At 46.4% G+C, this 21,250-nt stretch overlaps 1 protein-coding gene across 3 annotated transcripts in view; it reads left to right on the top strand.

The window, feature by feature from the left end:
- The window catches only part of GALC (galactosylceramidase), a 61,169-nt gene that overhangs the window by 20,378 nt on the left and 19,541 nt on the right, over positions 1 to 21,250 (top strand). For all 3 annotated transcript variants that reach the window (XR_006291563.1, XM_007055933.4, XM_043548750.1), the window contains exons 7-10: positions 3,186 to 3,316; positions 15,525 to 15,680; positions 17,927 to 18,051; positions 19,060 to 19,187. Coding sequence is in view for 2 of the 3 variants with exons in the window: in XM_007055933.4 (XP_007055995.2) it covers positions 3,186 to 3,316; positions 15,525 to 15,680; positions 17,927 to 18,051; positions 19,060 to 19,187 (540 nt within the window). In the remaining variant the exon portion in view is untranslated. The remainder of the gene's footprint in view (positions 1 to 3,185; positions 3,317 to 15,524; positions 15,681 to 17,926; positions 18,052 to 19,059; positions 19,188 to 21,250) is intronic.

Genomic DNA, 21,250 nt, shown 5'->3' with positions numbered 1-21,250 from the left:
TATCCGGAAGTGAGAGCTATTTCTTGTCATTGAAAAAGTTTTCTTGTCTCCAATCTGATTTTTAAAAAGCGTTGGCTCAAATATGATGAGATAACTGGCTCTGTGGATGAGGGGAAAGCAGTGGACATGTTATTCCTTGAATTTAGAAAAGCTTTAGATATGGGCTCCTATAGTATTCTTGCCAGCAAGTTAAAGAACTATAGGCTGGATAAATAGACTATAAGGTGGATAAAAAGCTGGCTAGATTGTCGGGCTTAACAGGTATCAATGGCTCCATGTCTAGTTGGCAGCTAGTATCAAGTGAAGTGCCCCAAGGGTCGGTCCTGGGGCCGGTTTTGTTCAATATCTTCATAAATGATCTGGAGGATGGTGTGGATTGCACCCTCAGCAAGTTTTGCAGATGGCTCTAAACTGGGAGGAGTGATAGATACTGGAGGGTAGGGATAGGATACAGAGGGCCCTAGACAAATTAGAGGATTGGGCCAAAAGAAATCTGATGAAGTTCAACAAGGACAAGTGCAGAGTCCTGCACTTCGGAGGGAAGAATCCCATGCACTGCTACAGCCTAGGGACTGAGTGGCTAGGCAGCAGTTCTGCAGAAAAGGACCGAGGGGTTACAGTGGATAAGAAGCTGGATATGAGTCAACAGTGTGCCCTTGTTGCCAAGAAGGCTAACGGCATTTTGGGCTGTTTAAGTAGGAGCATTGCCAGCGGATCGAGGGACCTGATCATTCCCCTCTATTCAACATTGGTGAAGCCTCATCTGGAGTACTGTGTCCAGTTTTGGGCCCCACACTACAAGAAGGATGTGGAAAAATGGGAGAGAGTCCAGCGGAGGGCAACAAAAATGATTAGGGGGCTGGAGCACATGGCTTATGAGGAGAGGCTGAGGGAACTGGGATTATTTAGTCTGCAGAAGAGAAGAATGAGGGGGGATTTGATAGTGCTTTCAACTACCTGAAAGGGAATGGATCTAGGCTGTTCTCAGTGGTACCAGATGACAGAATAAGGAGTAATGGTCTCAAGTTGCAGTGGGGGAGGTCTAGGTTGGATATTAGGAAAAACTTTTTTACTAGGAGGGTGGTGAAGCACTGGAATGGGTTACCTAGAGATGGGGTAGAATCTCCTTCCTTAGAGGTTTTTAAGGTCAGGCTTGACAGAGCCCTGGCTAGGATGGTTTAGTTCGGGATTGGTCCTGCTTTGAGCAGCGGTTGGACCAGATGACCTCCTGAGGTCCCTTCCAACCCTGATATTCTATGATTCTAAATTATGGTCTGTGATGATCATGCTCTTTAGAAATCCGTGCACAATTAAGCCTGCCCCTTAGAAGTCAATGGTAACGCCTCATGGCCCTTGGTGTTCTGTAGGGGAGATAATGATGCTTCAGGTTCTGGTCTTCTCTCAGAGGACACAAGTCACCCAATATCATGGTATGATTTCTCATCAGTGAGAAAAAAGTTGCTGTTGAGGAGGGATTTTAGCTATGATCATAGTAACTTGGTTTGTTGATGACAATAGTCTTTCATTAGATATAGTTTGCAATTTAGTGGGAACCAAGAGTCTTTGAGAATGACCCATAATTGAATGGCCCTCCTGGAAACAAGGGATTTGTTTGATATCCTGACTCCTGCTTGTATGAGGTGATGGTATATCCAAGATAGTAGCTTCTTAATAGTGATCTCAAAGGCCATGTCTAGTCTGAAGATAATGTCTAGCTAATTCCCGCCTTGCTTCCTGTGAGGTAGGCAGCTATTACTATCCCTGCTACAGTTGGAGAAACTCAGACTGAAGTGAAGTGACTTGACCAATATCACATGCTGGATCAGTGGCAGAGCTAGGGTAGAACTTTGGAAATTCCTGCTAATGAACTCTTGTTTTCCTTTCTGGACCATGCAACATTTCCTGTAAATCAGAATAGCTCGAAAAGAACAGAGGCTAGACAGTTCAATCTGGGTTTATTTACATTTTATGTTGAGACATAAAATAATCCAAGTTTGAAGGAAGCCAATTCAAGAGATTGTAGTGTTCAGCATTCTACTTTGCTAGTTTTGTGATGTGCATGAGAAGCAATATCATCACATTAAGGCTGAGAAAATAAGAACTGAAAAGTCAGTAAATCTTAATCTGATATTATCTGCTGTTAGCTCTGTCCTGTGGTATACTGGTTCAGATTCTGATCATTACAAAGGTGTAACTAAGCTGTCTTTGGCTTTCTGCATGTAGCATTTTCTGTACCTGTTTTTCTTGTCAAACTTTAGTCCTGTCATGATGTTTAATATGTACCACAAAATAAATGCTATGCGAAGTGGATGAATTAGTGTTGCAGGAGAAACATCTGCTTTTAGATTTTCCGTATTTAGAGTTTTTGTGTTCTTGACTCTAATATGATGTTAATGGTACAGTAGTTTTGAAGGCAGCAAGTTATACGTGTGTATCATGTAAACAATAGAATGTCCTGGAAAGTGCTTACTCCTTAGTCATCTAAATATGACTTTAACAAGTACAGTATTATCTGATAGCAGCTTGCTTTGTTTCTGAAACAAAAACTTCCATAAGAGTAATTTCTTGCATACCCCCAATGTGGACTGTAAACCTTATCTGTGTTCTGTAGCTTCAGTTTTTAAACTGAAACAGTCCGCTGGTGATGCAGTTGTTCTTCATTGTGTTTTATTATGAAATATTTGCTTTATGTTCAGAAATGTTGTATACCTTTTGGATCAGACTTGTCCATGCTTTTCTGTTTGTATTCTTTGTAACTGCACACTCAAACTACTGACATTTTGTAAGTTACTGATCTGCAAATAGACTCTGTCATGAAATGTAGTTGCCTTTGCCTTGTCGAACTTTATCTACACTCTGCATGTATGTAGGAAAATGAGAATAAAATGTTTTTCATTTTCCATACCTCCCTTATGTACTGTGCAATCTTGGACTAACTGAACTTTGGGGCTTGACATGATAGAAGAACATGTTGTCTATTTTGATCACCAGCTTATGGTTGACATTCTTTTTGCTAAGTATACTCTTGACATAACTGTTCTGTATGGAGGTGTAAAAGGAAGATAATTTTTTAAAAATTGTAAAAAGTTCATTTGGTAACCAAGCAAAGCCGCTTTCTGTTCCAAACCTGGATTTGTGCCAGTATGACACAACTTTTTTTTTCTTTCCCTTTTTTCTTAAAAAAGCTCTTAAGGTACACCTTGGATAAACGAAGTCTGCAGCAGGTGAGGATTGTAGCCAGTGATAACCTGTGGGAGCCAATTTCCTTTTTCATGATGATCGACTCTGAGCTCCATCAAGTGGTCGATATCATAGGGTAGGTCACTTTTTTTCTTTTTTATGAAGCTGCTTTCTTGGTAGCCTGCTCTGATCATGTATTTCCATTGGTTTCTCTTATGTAACTTCAGAGAAGTGGAGTTTGCTGGGAGCTTTGGCTTTGCTAAGCTCTCACCAAAGGTTTGATACCTTAACCTTTCCTGCTAAATAATTTACTCTGTCGGGTGTAGGGAGGTGATCATTACAGCATCATGTGCTAGCCTGGCTCCTTTCAAATTCCATCAGAGTTTTCCACCTGAGTGGACTTAGCCTTAAAATCTGCTGACAGTTATATGCCCAGTCGGTTCAGTCATAGAGCCAGGCCCCTTCTCTGGCTAGCCCTGCCTATTTTGGGGGCTGCTTGGAACTCCTACAGTTGGTGCACGGAACATGCTTTGATGCCACCCTCTTGCAAATATTCTGCTAGGGCTGTTTTCTTTTAGGGTCTACGCTGGCAAAAACTGTCATAGACCATAGTGTGAATTGAGCCTTATGACTTCAGCTGTGATTCAACTAGCAAAGCTTGATTCAGTTAATCTGCTGAGTCTCATTACTGGTTTAAGAGTAACAGCCGTGTTAGTCGGTATTCGCAAAAAGAAAAGGAGTACTTGTGGCACCTTAGAGACTAACCAATTTATTTGAGCATAAGCTTTTGTGAGCTACAGCTCACTTCATCGGATGCATACTGTGGAAAGTGTAGAAGATCTTTTTATATACACACAAAGCATGAAAAAATACTTCCTCCCACCCCACTCTCCTGCTGCTAATAGCTTATCTAAAGTGATCACTCTCCTTACAATGTGTATGATAATCAAGGTGGGCCATTTCCAGCACAAATCCAGGGTTTAACAAGAACGTCGGGGGGGGGAGGAAAAAACAAGGGGAAATAGGTTGCCTTGCATAATGTAAGTCATTATGCAAGGTAACCTGTTCCTCCCGCGCGCGCCCCCCCTCCCCCCCCCCCCCGCGCCGACGTTCTTGTTAAACCCTGGATTTGTGCTGGAAATGGCCCACCTTGATTATCATACACATTGTAAGGAGAGTGATCACTTTAGATAAGCTATTAGCAGCAGGAGAGTGGGGTGGGAGGAAGTATTTTTTCATGCTTTGTGTGTATATAAAAAGATCTTCTACACTTTCCACAGTATGCATCCGATGAAGTGAGCTGTAGCTCACGAAAGCTTATGCTCAAATAAATTGGTTAGTCTCTAAGGTGCCACAAGTACTCCTTTTCTTTTTACTGGTTTAGTTTAGGTAGGCAGGGTTTGTTCACTTGGAGGCTGATGTGACCATCAGATGGGTGGACATGTTTTTCTAGTTGATTGATTTCATTGGATACCAGTGTGTTGTCTCAGAAGCAGAAAATTAAAATTAACTACATACCTGTATTAATTCTCCAACACTGGCAATTTTAAAATCAAGATTAGATGTTTTTCTAAAAGATATGCTTTAGAATATTTGGGGAATGGGGAAGTTCTATGGCCTAGGCTGTACAGGCTCTTAGACTAGGTTATCCCAGTGGTCCCTTCTGGCCTTAGTATCTATGAATCATCTAGCAAGTGAAGATGTAAAACTACTGTAAAAAGGGTTAAAATGATCAGCATGTGTTCATCTTACTAGGAACCTCTGGAAGTGCCTTTTCTTTTTAAGCTTGATATTACTGTTGACTTACCCAAGCTGCCATTGACTGAAGACACATAATAACTGTTTTTCTTCTTCAAGTGATTGCTCATGTGTATTCCACAATAGGTGTGCGTGCTCGCCACGTGCACTGGTGCCAGAAGTTTCCCCCCTAGCAGTACTGATTGCGGGGGAGCACCCCCTGAAGCGGCGCCTGCCTGGCGCAGTATAAGGGGAGCTGCGCGCTTCCCCCACCCTCAGTTTCTTCTTGCCACCAGTGAAGGTGCGTTGGAACTGCTCTGCTCCAGCTTTGCTGTAGCTTGTTCCCAGAACTGTTCATTCGTCCAGTGTTGATAACTGTAGTTTAGTTAGTCAGTGAGCCGGGGCATGCCCCACGCCCTGGGGTTTAAGTCTCGTAGCTCTTGTAGGCGTTCTATTCCAAGAAGTGACCCGCATGCAAACTGTTTGCGCTGTTTGGGAGAAACCTATATCGGCGAAAGGTGCAAGATTTGCAAGTCGTTTAAGCCTCAGACCAAAAGAGAAAGGGACATTAGGCTCCGGGCCATCCTGATGGAGTCGGTGCGGACCCCGATCCAGCACGCCGCTCCGAACCGGTACCCGGCACCATGGCGTCGGCACATGGCAACCCACTGGTGCCATCGACCAGTCGGCACTGATCCCTGTCCACGGGGCGCGCCAAGAGGGCCAGAAAGACTCCCTCTTCGCAGCGGCACCATGGAAAGTCTGGGACAGAGGCTAGGCCCATGTCAGGCAGTCCTCGATCCCCACCAGGCCCCAGGCCTCCAACTCATGTTGAGCAGAGTAGCCCGGCCCCTTCGGAACAGGCCTTTCCGGATGTCCAGATGCCGTCCACGCCTGAAGCCCTCCAGGCGGCCCGGGACGTTATGTCCATGCCGGTGCCTGGAGCACCGCTGATGTCGGCCCCACGCTCCAGAGGCAAGTCGCCGCTGGGATCTCCGCGGTCGCCTCTAGCCTGGTACTGGCCTCGGTCGAGGGAACGTTCCTGACACCATTCGCCGCCCAGCGACCATTCGGGGCAGAATCCATGTGGATCACCCTTGACGCCGACCAGACTGTCTGTCTGTCTGGGTTCCATCTGGCCAGGACTCTTGGCACCGCTCGTCCTCAAGGAGCGAATATCGACGGGACTGCGTCAGGCGTCGCCAGCGGTCCTAGTCTTGGAGGGGGTACTGCAGTTGGTCACAGCATGGTCGTCGAAGCCGTTCCAGCTCGGACTCCCGCTCCAAGTCTCTGCCAAGACATCGCAGCCCTGGGCATTGATCACCGGCATCTCACCATCACGGGTCCACCCGTTGAGGCCGTTCGCGGAGCAGCTGTTACCGTTGGTACCGGTCCTCCATGTCGAGATTGCGGTCCCATGGCTGACGTAGATCCTGGCACTGCCACTCCTCCTGGTCCAGAGACAGCAGCAGATCTTACACCAGCCTGGCCTCCATTCGTAGCCATCCTTCGATGGGCCATGCCAGCCAACCCGAACAGCCGGCCCCGCTGGTGCCACAGCAGGTGCAGTGGCACCAAGCGTCATGGCCAGCCCAATGGTACCAGTGGGCACAATGGCCTCCAGCTCAGCCCCCGGTGGGAGCTCGCTCGGTGGCTGGAGCTTCGGAAGCATCATTGGCCTCCCTCTCCAGACACCTGAGAGAGGAGTCAGTGGGATGTATGTCCTCGGCACCGTGCCCGGAGTCCGACCAGGTGGTGGACCCTCCAGTGCCAGCTGATACCCAGAGCACTGCACCGGCCTCCCCGCATGGAGGAGGCGTTTGCGGCCCTGCTCTCCTCCGCCCCGCAGGAGGACTTCAGGGCTCATCAAGAACTCTTAAAGAGGGTGGCAGCAAGCCTCCACCTCTAGGCAGAGGAGATGGAGGAGCCCTCAGACTCCCTGTTTAACGTGCTGTCCTCGTCGGCACCAGGAAGGGTGGCTTTGCCCCTCCAGGAAGGGGTGGCTAAGATTTCAAATGCCCTGTGGCAAACACCGGCCTCATTGGCCCCCATTTCTAAGAAGGCAGAATGCAAGTACTTTATACCCACTAAGGGGCATGAGTACTTGTATACCCACCTGGGCCCAACTCCCTGGTGGTTGAGTCGTTCAGCCACAGGGAACGGCGGGGTCAGCCAGCCCCGACCCCAAAGAACAAAGACTCTTGGAGACTGGACTCTTTCGGAAGGAAAACGTATTCATCTTCGAGCTTCCAGTTACGAGTGGCAAACCATCAGGCTCTCCTGGGCCGGTACAAATTCAATCTGTGGGGCCCCCTGCCCAAGTTTGAGGACTCCCTCCAGGAGCGCGATAGGAAGGAGTTCAAGGCACTAGTGGAGGAAGGGGCAGCGGCTGCTAGGGCGTCCCTGCAGGCAGCCTCGGATGCTGCGGACACGGCTGCACGATCCATGGCTCCTGCTCTCTGGGCTGTCTGGCGAGGCGCAGTCTTCCATGCAGGATTTCTCGTTTGACGGGAAAGCTCTGTTGGCGGCAGAAACAGATACAAGGCTGTATGGCATGAAAGGCTTCCACACGACCCTACAGACTCTGGGCCTCTATGTCCCGGCTCTGGCAAAACCTAAGTTCAAGCTGCAGCAGACTCCTGCCCAGGCCGCCCTCCCAAAGTATGAGGCTACCCATAAGAAGCAGCTGGACTATAAGAGACGCCCTCAGAGGCAGACTTGGCCTGCCCCCAAGCCTGGGTCCTCCAAGGGCAAGCAGGTGGGGAAAAGGCACTTTTGATGTGATGCTCGAGGCACCCCGCCAGTCCTCATCAGGGATCCACCCCCAAAAGAGCTCCCCTTCTCCAACCAGTTGTGTGCTTTCCTCCCGGAATGGTTGCGGCTAACCTCCGACCGATGAGTCCTCAACACCATCTCCCGGGGTTACACCCTTCAGTTTATTTCCTCCCTGCCCAACCACCTCCTGCCCCTGTCCCTCTTGGGGAACCCCTCGCACGAAGCTCTGCTCAAGCAGGAGGTGGGGCGGCTCCTAGGACTAGGAGCGATAGAGGCAGTGCCTGAGGAGTTCATGGGCAAGAGGTATTACTCCCGTTATTTCCTTATCCTGAAGGCCAAAGGGGGGCTCGGGCTCAGGCCCATCCTGGACCTGCGAGGTCTGAACCAGTACATGGTGAAACTCAAGTTCCGCGTGGTTTCCCTAGCCTCCATCCTCTCCCTGGATCCCGGGGACTGGTACGCTGCTGTCGATCTACAGGGCGCGTACTTCCACATCCACATATTCGAGGGGCACAGGCGCTTCCTCCGTTTCGTGGTGGGACAGAATCACTACCAATTCACGGTCCTCCCATTTGGTCTGTCCACTGCCCCCAGGGTGTTTACAAAATGCATGTCGGTGGTAGCAGCATACCTCAGACGGCGGGGGGTCCAGATATTTCCCTATCTGGATGATTGGCTTGTCAAGGGCACCTCCCGGTCGCAGGTGAGGGATCATGTGGTGCTTCTCCTGTCCACATGCACCGCCTTAGGCCTGTGGGTAAACAACACCAAGTCCACATTAGTCCTGGTCCAACACATAGTTTATTGGGGTGCTCTTGGACGCAGTGTTGGCCAGGGTCCCTCTCATGCCAGACAGATTCGAGACCCTGAAAGGTCTCATTGACTTGGTCACAAGGTTCCCGGTGACAACAGTCAGGGGTTGCCTGCACCTCTTGGGTCACATGTCAGCGTGCACGTACGTGGTCCGTCACGCCAGACTCGGGATGAGTCCCTTCCAGCTCTGGTTGGCCTCAAAGTTCTCCCAGGCCATGGACAGGATGGACAAGGTCCTCACCATGCCAGACTCTGTGATCACCTCCCTGTGGCGGTGGTCCGCCCCAAACAACATGCTCCAAGGGGTCCCATTTGGGACAGGGCACTGTTGTTGGAGCTGGTGTCCGATGCATCGGACCTGGGTTGGGGGGCCCATGTGGGGAACTTTCAGGCCCAAGGCCTGTGGTCGGCTCAAGACCTGACCCTACATATAAACATCAAGGCTCAGGGCGGTGCGGCTGGCGTTTATGGCCTTCTGCTTGCACCTGGAGGGCAAGGTAGTCAGGGTCCTCATGGACAACACGGCCTTGATGTTCTATATCCACAGGCAAGGTGGGGCCCGGTCCTCTGCCACGAAGCCCTCAGGCTGTGGGACTTCTGTATAGCCCACTACATCCACCTGAAGGCTTTCCACCTACCGCGCGCCTGGAACGAGAGGGCAGATCGCTTGAGCAGGGACTTTTCCTCGCAACATGAGTGGTCCCTCCACCCGGAAGTGGCCCACCTGTTCTTCTGAAGGTGGGGAACTCCCCAGGTGGACCTATTCGCGACTCAGCAGAACCGATGATGCCCCCGGTTCTGCTCCAGGGGGGCTTGGGGAGGGGCGCTATCTCCAATGCCTTTATCCTGTCCTGGTCAGGCCGGCTTCTCTATGCCTTTCCCCCGTTCCCTCTAATCAGCAGGGTCCTGGAGAAGATAAAGATGGACAAGGCCCAGGTCCTCCTGATTGCCCCGGCGTGGCCCAGGCAGCATTAGTACGGGACCCTCACAGGCCTGGCGGTAGCACCGCTGTGGCCGTTGCCGCTCCGCCTGGACTTGCTCTCTCAGGGCCAGGGCTGCCTCTTCCATCCCAACCTAGTAGCTCTTCACATCATGGTGTGGCTGCTCAGTAGTTAGGTGGAGAGGAAAGGACGTGCTCAGAACAGGTTCAGTGCGTCCTCTTTGAAAGTAGATGGCCCTTCACTTGCCGTGCTTATTTGGCGAAGTGGTCCCGGTTTTCTCGGTGGGTGGCGGAGTAGGGTGTCTCCTCTGTGCCCGCCCTGATCCAGCTTATCCTTGATTACCTCCTCCACCTGAGGGCCCAGGCCCTGGCACCCTAGTCAGTAAAGGTGCACCTGGCAGCCATATCGGCCTTCCATCTGCTGGGGGAAGGGCACATGGTATTTTTCCATGCTATGACTGGCCGGTTCCGTAAGGGTTTGGACCGTCTTTTTCCGTATTCTAGACCCCTGGTCCCACCCCTAAACCTGGTGTTGGCTCATCTCATGGGGCCCCCATTTGAACTACTGGCCACGTGCTCCTGGTCTCACCTCTCATGGAAGGTGGCCTTCCTGGTTGCAATCATGTTGGCCAGGCAAGTCTTGGACCTCAGGGCTCTGAGCCTCCGTACACGCTCTTCTATAAGGACAAGGACAAGATCCAGCTCCGCCCACACCCCGTGTTCCTCCCGAAGGTGGTGTCCTGACTCATGTGGTAGGCAGAGATTTTTTTTTCTACCGGTCCTCTGCCCCAAGCCTCACGTGTCCAGTGAGGAGTGCTGTCTCCACATGCTCGATGTGTGGTGGGCTCTGGCTTTCTACCTCGAGCGGACCAAGCCATTCAGAAAGTCCTCCCAACTGTTCGTCGCCTCAGCTGAGCATGCAAGGGGCCAGCTGATTTCCACTCAGTGGCTTTCCAATTGGATCACTTCGTGCATCCATTCCTGTTATGAGCTGGCGGGTGTCCCCCTCCCACCCATTGTGAAGGCACACTCGACTCAGGCGCAGGCCTCGTCTGCTGCCTTCATGGCCCACGTCACCATCCAGGACATTTGTAGGGCCGCCACATGGTCTTCAGTTCACACGTTCACCTTGCACTATGCGATCGTCCCCCAAACCAGGGATGACGCCGGGTTTGGCAGGGCTTTCCTCCATCCTGGGAACTTGTGAATTCCTACCGACCTCCAACAGATATAGCTTGGAATCACCTGTTGTGGAATACACATGAGCAATCACTCGAAGAAGAAAACAGTTACTTTTCCGTAACTGGTGTTCGAGATGTGTTGCTCATGTCTTTTCCACATCGTGCCCTCCTTCCCCTCTGTCGGAGTTGTCCAGCAAAAAGGAACTGAGGGTGGGGGGAGCGCTCAGCTCCCCTTATACCGCGCCAGGCAGGCGCCACTACACGAGTCGTGGGGTGTGCCCCCCCCCCCCCCACGGGTACTACTGGGGGAAAAACTTCCGGCACCGGTGCATGTGGCTAGCACGCACACCTATTGTGGAATAGACATGAGCAACACATCTCGAAGAACACCAGTTACAAAAAGATAACTGTCTTTTAATACAGTGTCTTTGGAAATAAAGGCATCAAATGTTTCCTAGTAGCTATGAATTTAAAATACATTATTGTGAAAGTGTCTATGGGTGGATGTGGCAGCTTGAGGCTCATGTTAACAAACCTATTTTTCTGCGGATATATAAGGTTGAATAAATACAGTACATCATTTCAGGAAAGTCTGCTTTCCTAGCACTTCTATCTGGGTTGGGTTAAAGTGGATTAGATAATCAAGATGAGAAGGTTGAAGAGTGGTAAGAAACAAAGGCTATTATCCTAGTTAAAACTTAAACTTTCTTACAGGGATGATATTGCATAATTAAGACTTCAAGTTTTGTGCAAATAAGCCAATTCTGTAAAACTTCTTCAGAATAGAGTTTTTCAGACATTTTTTATGAATTTAAATATTCCCTAGCAGTGTTTTGCAGCCTGTATATCACAATATTGTGCTAGTACATGGAAGTCAAAAAGTAAAATAAGCTAGTCAATTTTCTGTCCAATAGTGAGATAAGTGCAAAAGGCAAGGAGCATAAATAGTAAATCTGGAAAATCTACTTTAATTTTTGTTCACTGTAAATAACAGAAGGTGGAATTAACAGTAATGAGAAATTTGTTTCCTAAAAATGATTTTTTTTATCTTTGTTGCTCTAAGTGGGATTTAATTTAGTTCTCTCATGCAAAACTTCTGCCACTCACAGAACTGTTTTTATATGGGAATGCTACTAGTCCATTACCTACTATACAAACGTATATTTAATGTTAAAATGCTTGATAATATCTAGACATGTATTATTGTAGAATTTAGACACCTAGGTCATGGATCCAGGACCCCATTGTGCTAGGCGCTTTGCAAACACAGAGCAAAAAGATTCTCAGTGTCTCTTGAAAAACACAGCACTCAAAGCATTGCTCCTTCTTGTCTGAAAGGTGGTTTTTTTTCTTTTGTTTTTAAATGGAAGGGTGCAATGAAAATACTACTTAGCCAATGGCTGTGGAATGGAGAATGAATGTCAAAAGCAAGAGCAGTTTCCCTCCTTTATGAAAAACATGATGCTGTTAGTATCACTCTCTGTTACTTATGTATAGCCTTTTCAAAACTCATTACTTCTGCCAATACTTCATGCTAGCTTGTTAATTTCCCATCTTCCTACATCCTGTGTACTGGCCTTGTCCTATCTCTTCCCTCCACATACTTTCTATTCCTTCTGCAATGTGCCTGCTAACATAATATCTTCATACCATTCTTGCTATCTCTCCCCTTAGTGGAATTTTGCAGTGGCTTTTTCTCTTTGACATTTGAGCTTACATTCAGAGTTCTCCAGAACTCCATTCCTACCTACCTTTCACTACCTGCTCTCCATCCAGGCTTCTCTCTTGCCCTCCTTTGCCCACTCCTGATACTATACTTCCTCTTCTTCCAGATGTTTGGAACAGCTTCCCTGTTAAGGTGTCTCTAGTTCTTTGCTCCTGTAAAATAAGTCCTTAAATCTTACCTATTCTGTTGAAGCATCCCAGCTATATACGGATCACTCCTAACTTTAGCCTGAAAGGCTCAAATTCTCTGCTGCCACCCCGAGATGGGGAGAAGCAGAGAAGGGGGAATGATATCAGGGAGCCAGTTATGACGTTCTAACGCTTTAACCTAGTGGTCCCCAAACTGTGAGGTGTGGCACCCCGGGCGGGAGCGGGGGCACAGCAGGGCCTGGGCCAGCCTACCCAAGGGTCAGGGAGGAAGCACCACCCAGCCCTGCTCCGCCCCCAGCTCTGCTCTGGCCCTGCTTCCGGCCCCGACCATGGCCTGGCCACGGCTTCCACTCCTGGCCCCTAGAGCTGGCCCCCAGCTCCACCCCCGGCTTCACTTCTGGCTCTGGCTGTGGCCCCAGCCTCGGCCCCCTTATCCGTCTGTGCTCCTCCCCCCTCCCCCCACAGGAGTTGTGGCCCCCCTTCTGGCCCAGGCTCGGGGTGTGTGTGCGCGGACATGGGTAAGGGGAGGTACAACTGTGAAAAGTTTGGAGACCGCTGCTTTAACTAGTTTTATACACTCCACAGCACCTAACCCCCACCACACACCGGTCCACTAGCTAGGGGTAGCTGCAGAGCAGTATGTTGTGGCCGTGCCCCCTGTGCTGGAGCATGCTCGGGGTGTTCGGAGGTGGGAAGAGATGAGGGGTGGCATAGGAACCAGCTGTTCTGTCTCTAAGGCTGTTGGGGAATCTGCAGAAGAGGTGGGAACAGCTTGCTCTGATGAGGAAGTTGGAAGATGTGAAGAATCTGACCTTTTTTCTCTCTGTGAAAGGAACTTGTTCTTTGGCACAGTGCACCTCTTGCTGTGTGCCATGTACCTTATTTGTCAGGTCAGTGTAGCTGAGGTGCTCGGGTGGAAAGGATAACTTAAAAGAAGATTGTAACCCAGTCTAGTGACCTCATAAATTTTAAAGTAGTTAAGGATTCAGTAGACTGAAGGCATATTGAAGGGCTATAAGTTCTTCTTTAAAAACTGGTGCTTGGCAGTGTGAGGGAATCCGCTAATAACTGTAGCTATAAAAAGTCAGGCCATGGGGTAATGAGGCTTGAGCTGTGGCCTACTCTATGTGGAGTCTGTTAGATCTTAATAAAAGAAACCAAAGCACCTAGGGTACAGGCAGCGTCTGAGGAGCAGAGTTCGTGATCATTGCTCATTCACTGGCATCTGAGGGGGGAAAAAATGACTCACTTTTCACTCTCGGTGAGACTGTTCTGCTTAAGCACACGCTAATGGAACAAACTGGGATGTTGTGTCTGACAGGATGTGGGCTGCAAGTGGAGCAAAGCTGCTCATAAATACGTTCTGAAAATGGTCTTTCTGTCCTTTTTGAATGACCCAGTTTCAGTTATTTCTTTTTTAACCTTAACCCTTTGGTCATCCCATCTTCTTGTCCATTTTCTTCCCTTACCTTTAGTGCTCTCCTCTCATTCCCATTATTTGGTTATTCCACTTTTCATATTCCACCTCTTATGTATATACAGGGACCTTGTTCTTCGTAGTTAAAATACAAGTCTGGGTATTGGTTTTATTACTGCGTACCTGCGTGATCTTGACATTCACTTTGCATCTTTTCCCTCTTCTGTGAAATGGGGATAGTATCTGCCAGGGGAGTTGAGTAATAATGTTTGTAAAGCGTTTTGAGAGCCTTCAGGGGAGAGGGGCATAGAAGTGCACATTTACTAACTCTGCTTTACATCTGTTTCTGCAAACTACATTTTTCATCTAATCCCTGAAGCATCAAAGTTAATATTTTAGTCACTTACATTTTTGCTTCTAAACCAAAAAGAGTTGAACGTGTATACAATAAGCCTAACAGCATAGGGATGAATATTCAACATATTTATGAGCACTGTATTATGCCTTTTATTAGATTAGTAAAGCTATACGTGAATGAGTACCATATTGGGAGATTGTCCATACTCCTCTTAAAAGAAACAGATCACTTAGTTGAATTCTTTCTTCTTTGTTTTAGAAATATTATTCCCTTCCCTTGCCCACAAATTAGCAAGGTTCCTCCTGCCTCTATATCAGACTAATATTAAGGACCCTTCTCAGACCTCTATCTATAGAGTTTATGGTTTTGTTTTCAGTATGTAGATGACGTCCTCCTTAGTTTCCCATCAGATAACAGAGTAACCAAAAATGCCCCTTATTGATTGAAAGAAAGCCTTTGAAACTGTTAAGACGAAATTGCGTTAGTGAATCAGTGGTAACCAAACCAGTGTGAGCACAAAAGGTCGTCTTGGATGAGAACAAATATCTCCATTTGGAGTAGGAAAGATCTGTCAAAGAGAAATAAGCAGAGCTCCTGTCATATTCTGTACATAACCTCAGTTTATTGCAGCTGCTCCAAACTTTCAGTGCTTTTTCTCTTGGCTTTAACAACATACTTGCTGAAAGTTCAAAGATTTTATTTCTGAGGAAAGAGTTTAAGAGTAGGCATCAATAGCATGGTTAAGTGATGGCTAAGGGGAGATCTCACTGTACGTATAGGGCTTTGAAGATACCCAGTGATGAGAATTATTATTAATCCATAAGTATGTGAAAGTCATAAAAACCCAGAAGAGGATTTATTTAGGGTGGTACAAGGTGGTATAATTAGCAGCAATGAGATAAAAGCGTGGGGGCACTAATGCCGACTATCAGGAAAAAATGTGCACACCAGGATAGGGAATAAAAAGCCGGATTTGCATTTGATATTTAAAACTAGACTTGCTAAAGCATCAGACTATATTATAAGGAAAAATCCTGCATTGGCACAGATGGGGCTAAATTATTAAATATTGTAGCTCTCTTCTGGATTTAACTAGTATGATTCTCTGGCGTGAAATGCACATAGTGATTTATTTTTATTTTTTTTGGCACCGGGCATTTTGTTTTTGCTTTGAGCTAATAACTGAATGTGTCCTTGAGTTCTGCTTTTCTTGTGTTAATTGCTGTCCTTTTTTGAAATACTATCCAGGGCTCATTACCCTGGAACAAAAACAGTGGATAATGCCTTAGCAACTCAGAAGAAACTATGGGCTTCAGAAGATTATAGCACTTTCAATGATGAAGTGGGTGCAGGCTGCTGGGCTCGGATCCTGAACCAGAACTATGTGAATGGAAATATGACCTCGTAAGTCTTGCATGCAGTCAGTTATTTTCATAACTTCAGCATAGTGTCATAGTTACAAGGCTAGCTGTACTTCTCTGGTCTCTTTGAGTGAACCCTTCAGGTGTCAGGCCTTGTGCCCTTACTGCTGTAGGCTGGAATTCCACAGTTTAACCACTTTTAGACCAGGCTGTGTGCCACAGTGTCCTGTGTTTCAACCATGATTACCCAGCAGGTCCAGCTGAGTTTGGACAGCTGTGGTTCTTTTCTTTGGGGGTCTGACAGTGGTATTCTAGTGACAAAACAGCCTCCTTAAGAGAAAAGTGTATGTTTTGGAGTAGGAAAACACATGAGAGAGAGAGGAGGATTTTATAGCAACAATCAGCACACATCTGTCTGATCTAAAGGCTTACCATCCCCTGACTTGAGACACCCCAGTGGGTACCTGCATCTTCATCTGGTTCTGCTGAACAACTCCCCTTATATCCCTCCCTAACTCCTTTGAGACATTTTTCTGTTTTAAATCTGCCACAGTTCTTTTCTTTTGATTTTCTGGTTCCCAGGCCTTTTCCTGTCCTGGCTAGAGGTGGGTGTGAACTGTTTTTTGTGGGAAAGTCTGTTCTGAAAAACAAGAACACCAAAAATGTTGAAAATTTCCCACAAAATGAAATTGCGGGTTGGTGGGGGAGGAGGGGCGAAGAGGTTAGATTGATCAAAAGGTTTTGTTCAGATTTCAACATTTTAAATTAAATGTTTATAATATAAAATAAATATTGAAATGAGAAGGAATCTCAAAATGAAAAATCTGTTTGGTTCCAAAAATTTCAAAACGTTCCATTTTGATGTCAAAATGTTTCATGGTTATTTTTCAAACAGAAATTGGTCAGTCTACATTATCCTTTGAAATGATTCGCTGTTGATGAATTGAATTGGCATGTTCAGACAAGTAAAACAATCCACTGGAAGGTTCCCAACCAACTCTAATCATGGCATTGTCTCTAAAAAGCTCTCAAGTGTTTGCTGAGAAGTCTTACCTTGAGTCATTCTTCTTCCCTTTCTGCTTTTTTCCTTACAGTCCTCTATTAAACTAAACCAACATATTCATACAGTAAACATCCCAATAACCACATCAACACACAGTATTCATCAGGTATTACAAGCTGCCCCATATCTGGCATACCTTGAATAATTAAAATCATGTTGGCCTTTCTACGGAAAACAAGCTAGTATCTAATTATCTGCATGACATGGGGCTGAAATTTGCTGTAGTTCCTGTCAGCCAAGTTGGAGCTCTCGAAAATTTAAATAGAACAAGTTGGTTAGTGTACAAAGCAAAAACTTTTTCTTCTAAGCATCTTTCTTGTCGACTTTTTAGGACCCCCCTTTTAAAAATTCAGGTGCACAGTGGTACACACAGTTATAATGACCACTTGTGTGAATTAGGTACTGGCCCATACCAGGGGGTACTAAAAGAATAACTAGTGTTTGCCTGCAGCAGCGACTAGCTATGTATGCCATCACAGTATTTTCATGCACAAATGGTGGCCGTAATTTGATACATGCAAATGTGCCAATAGGAGGATAAGACCTAGGATCTTTTTATTAACAAGCTCTCTTGATTTTGGGTTTCTTTAATTTTTTTTAAAAGTGGTTGATCAGGCTAATGCTTTTTTGGTGTACTGAGAACGTTTCCTTTAGTGACTGAGGTTCCTTGAGAGGACAGTGTGGGGTAAAAGTTACACTGCTGCTGTCTCTTTTGTGTGGGTAAAAAGAGTTCAGTCCACAAGTTACTTCATTTAGCTCTTTTCACTAGCGCTTAAAACCATATTCTTCGTATATAAACCCCAAGAGCTTGACTTTTCCTTTTTCTAATTTCCCAAAGACCTGGTGTGATGAATTGAGCAAATATCCTAAATTGATGAACGGATGCTTTAATTAAGGGCTCCACTGCAGCTGAGGTTAGAATATGCAAATTCCAGATGCTAAGGATCTTGCAATACTTTGCTAGTCAAGTTAGTCTTGCTGGCCTTTCTAAACTTTCTTTAGGTGCACTAGTATAGAAACACAGATACCTACAGAACGTGGTAGCTCTGCAGGTAATTCCCACCACTGCAAATGTGTAATATATCTGCCAAAGGAAGTAGCTCCATTGGAGTGTTTAGTTTATGCAGACACATATGGGCGTTCAGTCTCAGCATGATCAGAAATATTTTGTTCAATTCTCTGCACTCAAAACTACTGTGACTTTAAAAACAAAACTTGTTTTCCAGCACTATTGCTTGGAATTTGGTGGCTAGTTATTATGACGATTTGCCCTTTGGTCGGAATGGATTAATGACAGCGCAAGAGCCATGGAGTGGCTATTATGCAGTGGAAGCTCCCATCTGGATCACAGGTAAATAAAAGGTTCAAACAGACCTACAAAAGTATAGATAATGCAGTACTCTGGGTTTTTTATGCTAGATTAAAGTAGCACAACGTCCTCTATTTTTGGTGTTTAATAATTTTCTTTTATGTCCACTTTTTATTGGATATAGTTTTTTTATTGAACATATTTACTTTCTTAGCAATACGAAGACTTTCCCTCCATTCATTTTAACTAGCATGAGGGCAGGAAGAAATCCTGACAGGAAATGAGATCTGGTTCTCTGATTTGACTTGTGCCAAACACATCAATGTAGTTCATGGCTCCCATTATTAAAGATCTCTCCGTTTTCATTGCAAACAACTGTTTTGGGGTTTAACTCTAACTTCTAAAAAAAATTAAAAAGGGCTTTGAGCTAAAACCTCTGTAAAAGCTAGGACTCGGTCCCTGATTTTTATTTTTTATTTTATCTCCAAAATATCTGGGTCCAAGAGCTTTCTGAGTTCTGAGAGGGAGGAAGAGAAAACAGAATTGGAGTACTCCTACGTTCTGTTTGAGATGGCTGAGATTGTAAACCATCACTTTACTCTGTGTGTATATAGCATATAAAAATTTTATGTATTCACAATTTAAGTATGTATATATGGATCCAGTGGCCACCCTCTGGTCCACCCATAACCTTTTCTTGTCCATGCAGAGTTGGTCACCAGATCAGGTGACCTGCCCCTTCACACCATCCTGCCACACAGGGGAAGTTGCCCTGTATTGGATCTTCTGCTATTCATCTACAGACAGAAAAATGTATCCTGTAGCAAGGGGTTCAGACATAAGAATCTGCTATCCCCACCTTCTTGATTCTTTGGTATCTTTTCAATTAACTAGCCAGAATTCGTGCCTTGTAATTTCTGTGGAGATATGTCTCAAAGTAAAGCATATGGTTGTAAAACCAGTGGCATGGAAGCTACAAAATGGAAGCAGGATGAACTTCCTGGAATGAATGCTGACCTTTCTTTTTGGTTTCTTTTCACTATTGCACAGCACACACAACCCAGTTTACCTACCCTGGCTGGCACTACCTGCAGGTGGATGGACATTTAGAAGGCGGTGGCAGCTATGTAGCTCTGACTGATGGCCTAGGCAACCTTACTATCATCATTGAAACTATGGTAATGTTCTCCAATACCCAAAAAAGCAGTAGAGATTTAGGAGGATTTTTCTGAAAAAATTGTCTTGCAGAAACTCATTATGTACGTGTCACTTGCACCTTTGCCAGTGAGAGCAAATAGAGCTCTTTCTCTTGTCTTCCTGTGCTTGGATGGTACAGCTATTTAGATCTTGGAAATCACGGTGTGTCAGTCTTGTATCACAGGCTTAACTTGTGACACAGTGCAGTAGAAAACTGTTAGATGAATAAAGTATTTACTACAGTTTTAACCTTTAGAGGTACTTTATTCTTTTACTACTTAAATCACATTAAGAAGTTGATGTGGTAAAAGCCGAAGTACTCAATGCTTTTTTTGCCTCGGTCTTCACAGACAAGGTCAGCTCCCAGACTGCTGCACTGGGCAACACAGTATGGGGGAGGAGGTGAGCAGCCCTCAGTGGTGAAAGAACAGGTTAAGGACTATTTAGAAAAGCTGGACGTGCACAAGTCCATGGGTCCAGATCTAATGCATCTGAGGGTGCTGAAGGAGTTGGCTGATGTGATTACAGAGCCATTGGCTATTATCTTTCAAAATTCATGGCAATCAGGGAAGGTCCTGGACGATTGGAAAAAGGCAAATATAGTGCCCATATTTAAAGAAGGGAAGAAAGAGAACCCGGGGAACTACAGACCAGTCAGCCTCACTTCAGTCCCCAGCAAAATCATGGAGCAGGTCCTCAAGGAATCAATTCTGAAGCACTTAGAGGAGAAGAAAGTGATCAGGAACAGTCAGCACGGATTCACCAAGGGCAAGTCATGCCTGACTAATCTAATTGCCTTCCATGATGAGATAACTGGCTCTGTGGATGAGGGGAAAGCAGTGGACATGGTGTTCCTTGACTTTAGCAAAGTTTTTGACACGGTCTCCCACAGTATTCTTGCCAGCAAGTTAAAGAAGTATGGGCTGGATGAATGGACTATAAGGTGGATAGAAAGTTGGCTAAATTGTCGGGATCAATGGCTCCATGTCTAGTTGGCAGCCGGTATCAAGTGGAGTGCCCCAAGGATCGGTCCTGGGGCCGATTTTGTTCAATATCTTCATAAATGATCTGGAGGATGATGTGGATTGCACCCTCAGCAAGTTTGCAGATGACACTAAAGTGGGAGGAGAGGTAGATACGCTGGAGGGTAGGGATAGGATACAGAGGGCCCTAGACAAATTAGAGGATTGGGCCAAAAGAAATCTGATGAGGTTCAACAAGGACAAGTGCAGAGTCCTGCACTTCGGAGGGAAGAATCCCATGCACCGCTACAGACTAGGGACCGAATGGCTCGGCAGCAGTTCTGCAGAAAAGGACCTAGGGGTTACAGTGGACGAGAAGCTGGATATGAGTCAACAGTGTGCCCTCGTTGCCAAGAAGGCCAACGGCATATTGGGCTGTATTAGTTGGAGCATTGCCAGCAGATCGAGGGAAGTGATTATTCCCCTCTATTTGGCACTGGTGAGGCCACACCTGGAGTATTGCATCCAGTTTTGGCCCTCCCACAACAGAAGGGATGTGGACAAATTGGAGAGAGCCCACTGGAGGGCAACGGAAATGATTAGGGGGCTGGAACACATGACTTACAAGGAGAGGCTGAGGAACTTGGCTTAATTTAGTCTGCAGAAGAGAAGAGTGAGGGGGGGATTTGATACCAGCCTGCAACTACCTGAAGGGAGGTTCCGAAGAGGATGGAGCTAGGCTGTTCTCAGTGGTGGCAAATGACAGAACAAAAAGAAAAGGAGTACTTGTGGCACCTTAGAGACTAACCAATTTATTTGAGCATAAGCTTTCGTGAGCTACAGCTCACTTCATCGGATGCATACTGTGGAAAGTGTAGAAGATCTTTTTATACACACAAAGCATGAAAAAATACTTCCTCGCACCCCACTCTCCTGCTGCTAATAGCTTATCTAAAGTGACCACTCTCCTTACAATGTGTATGATAATCAAGGTGGGCCATTTCTAGCACAAATCCAGGGTTTAACAAGAACGTCTGGGGGAGGGGGGTAGGAAAAAACAAGGGGAAATAGGTTACCTTGCA

The sequence above is a fragment of the Chelonia mydas genome, chromosome 6, assembly GCF_015237465.2.
Source record: "Chelonia mydas isolate rCheMyd1 chromosome 6, rCheMyd1.pri.v2, whole genome shotgun sequence".
Classification (NCBI taxonomy): Eukaryota; Metazoa; Chordata; order Testudines; family Cheloniidae; genus Chelonia; species Chelonia mydas.
The sequence above is the reverse complement of the archived record's forward strand: the minus strand, read 5'-3'. Positions and strand labels throughout refer to the sequence as shown.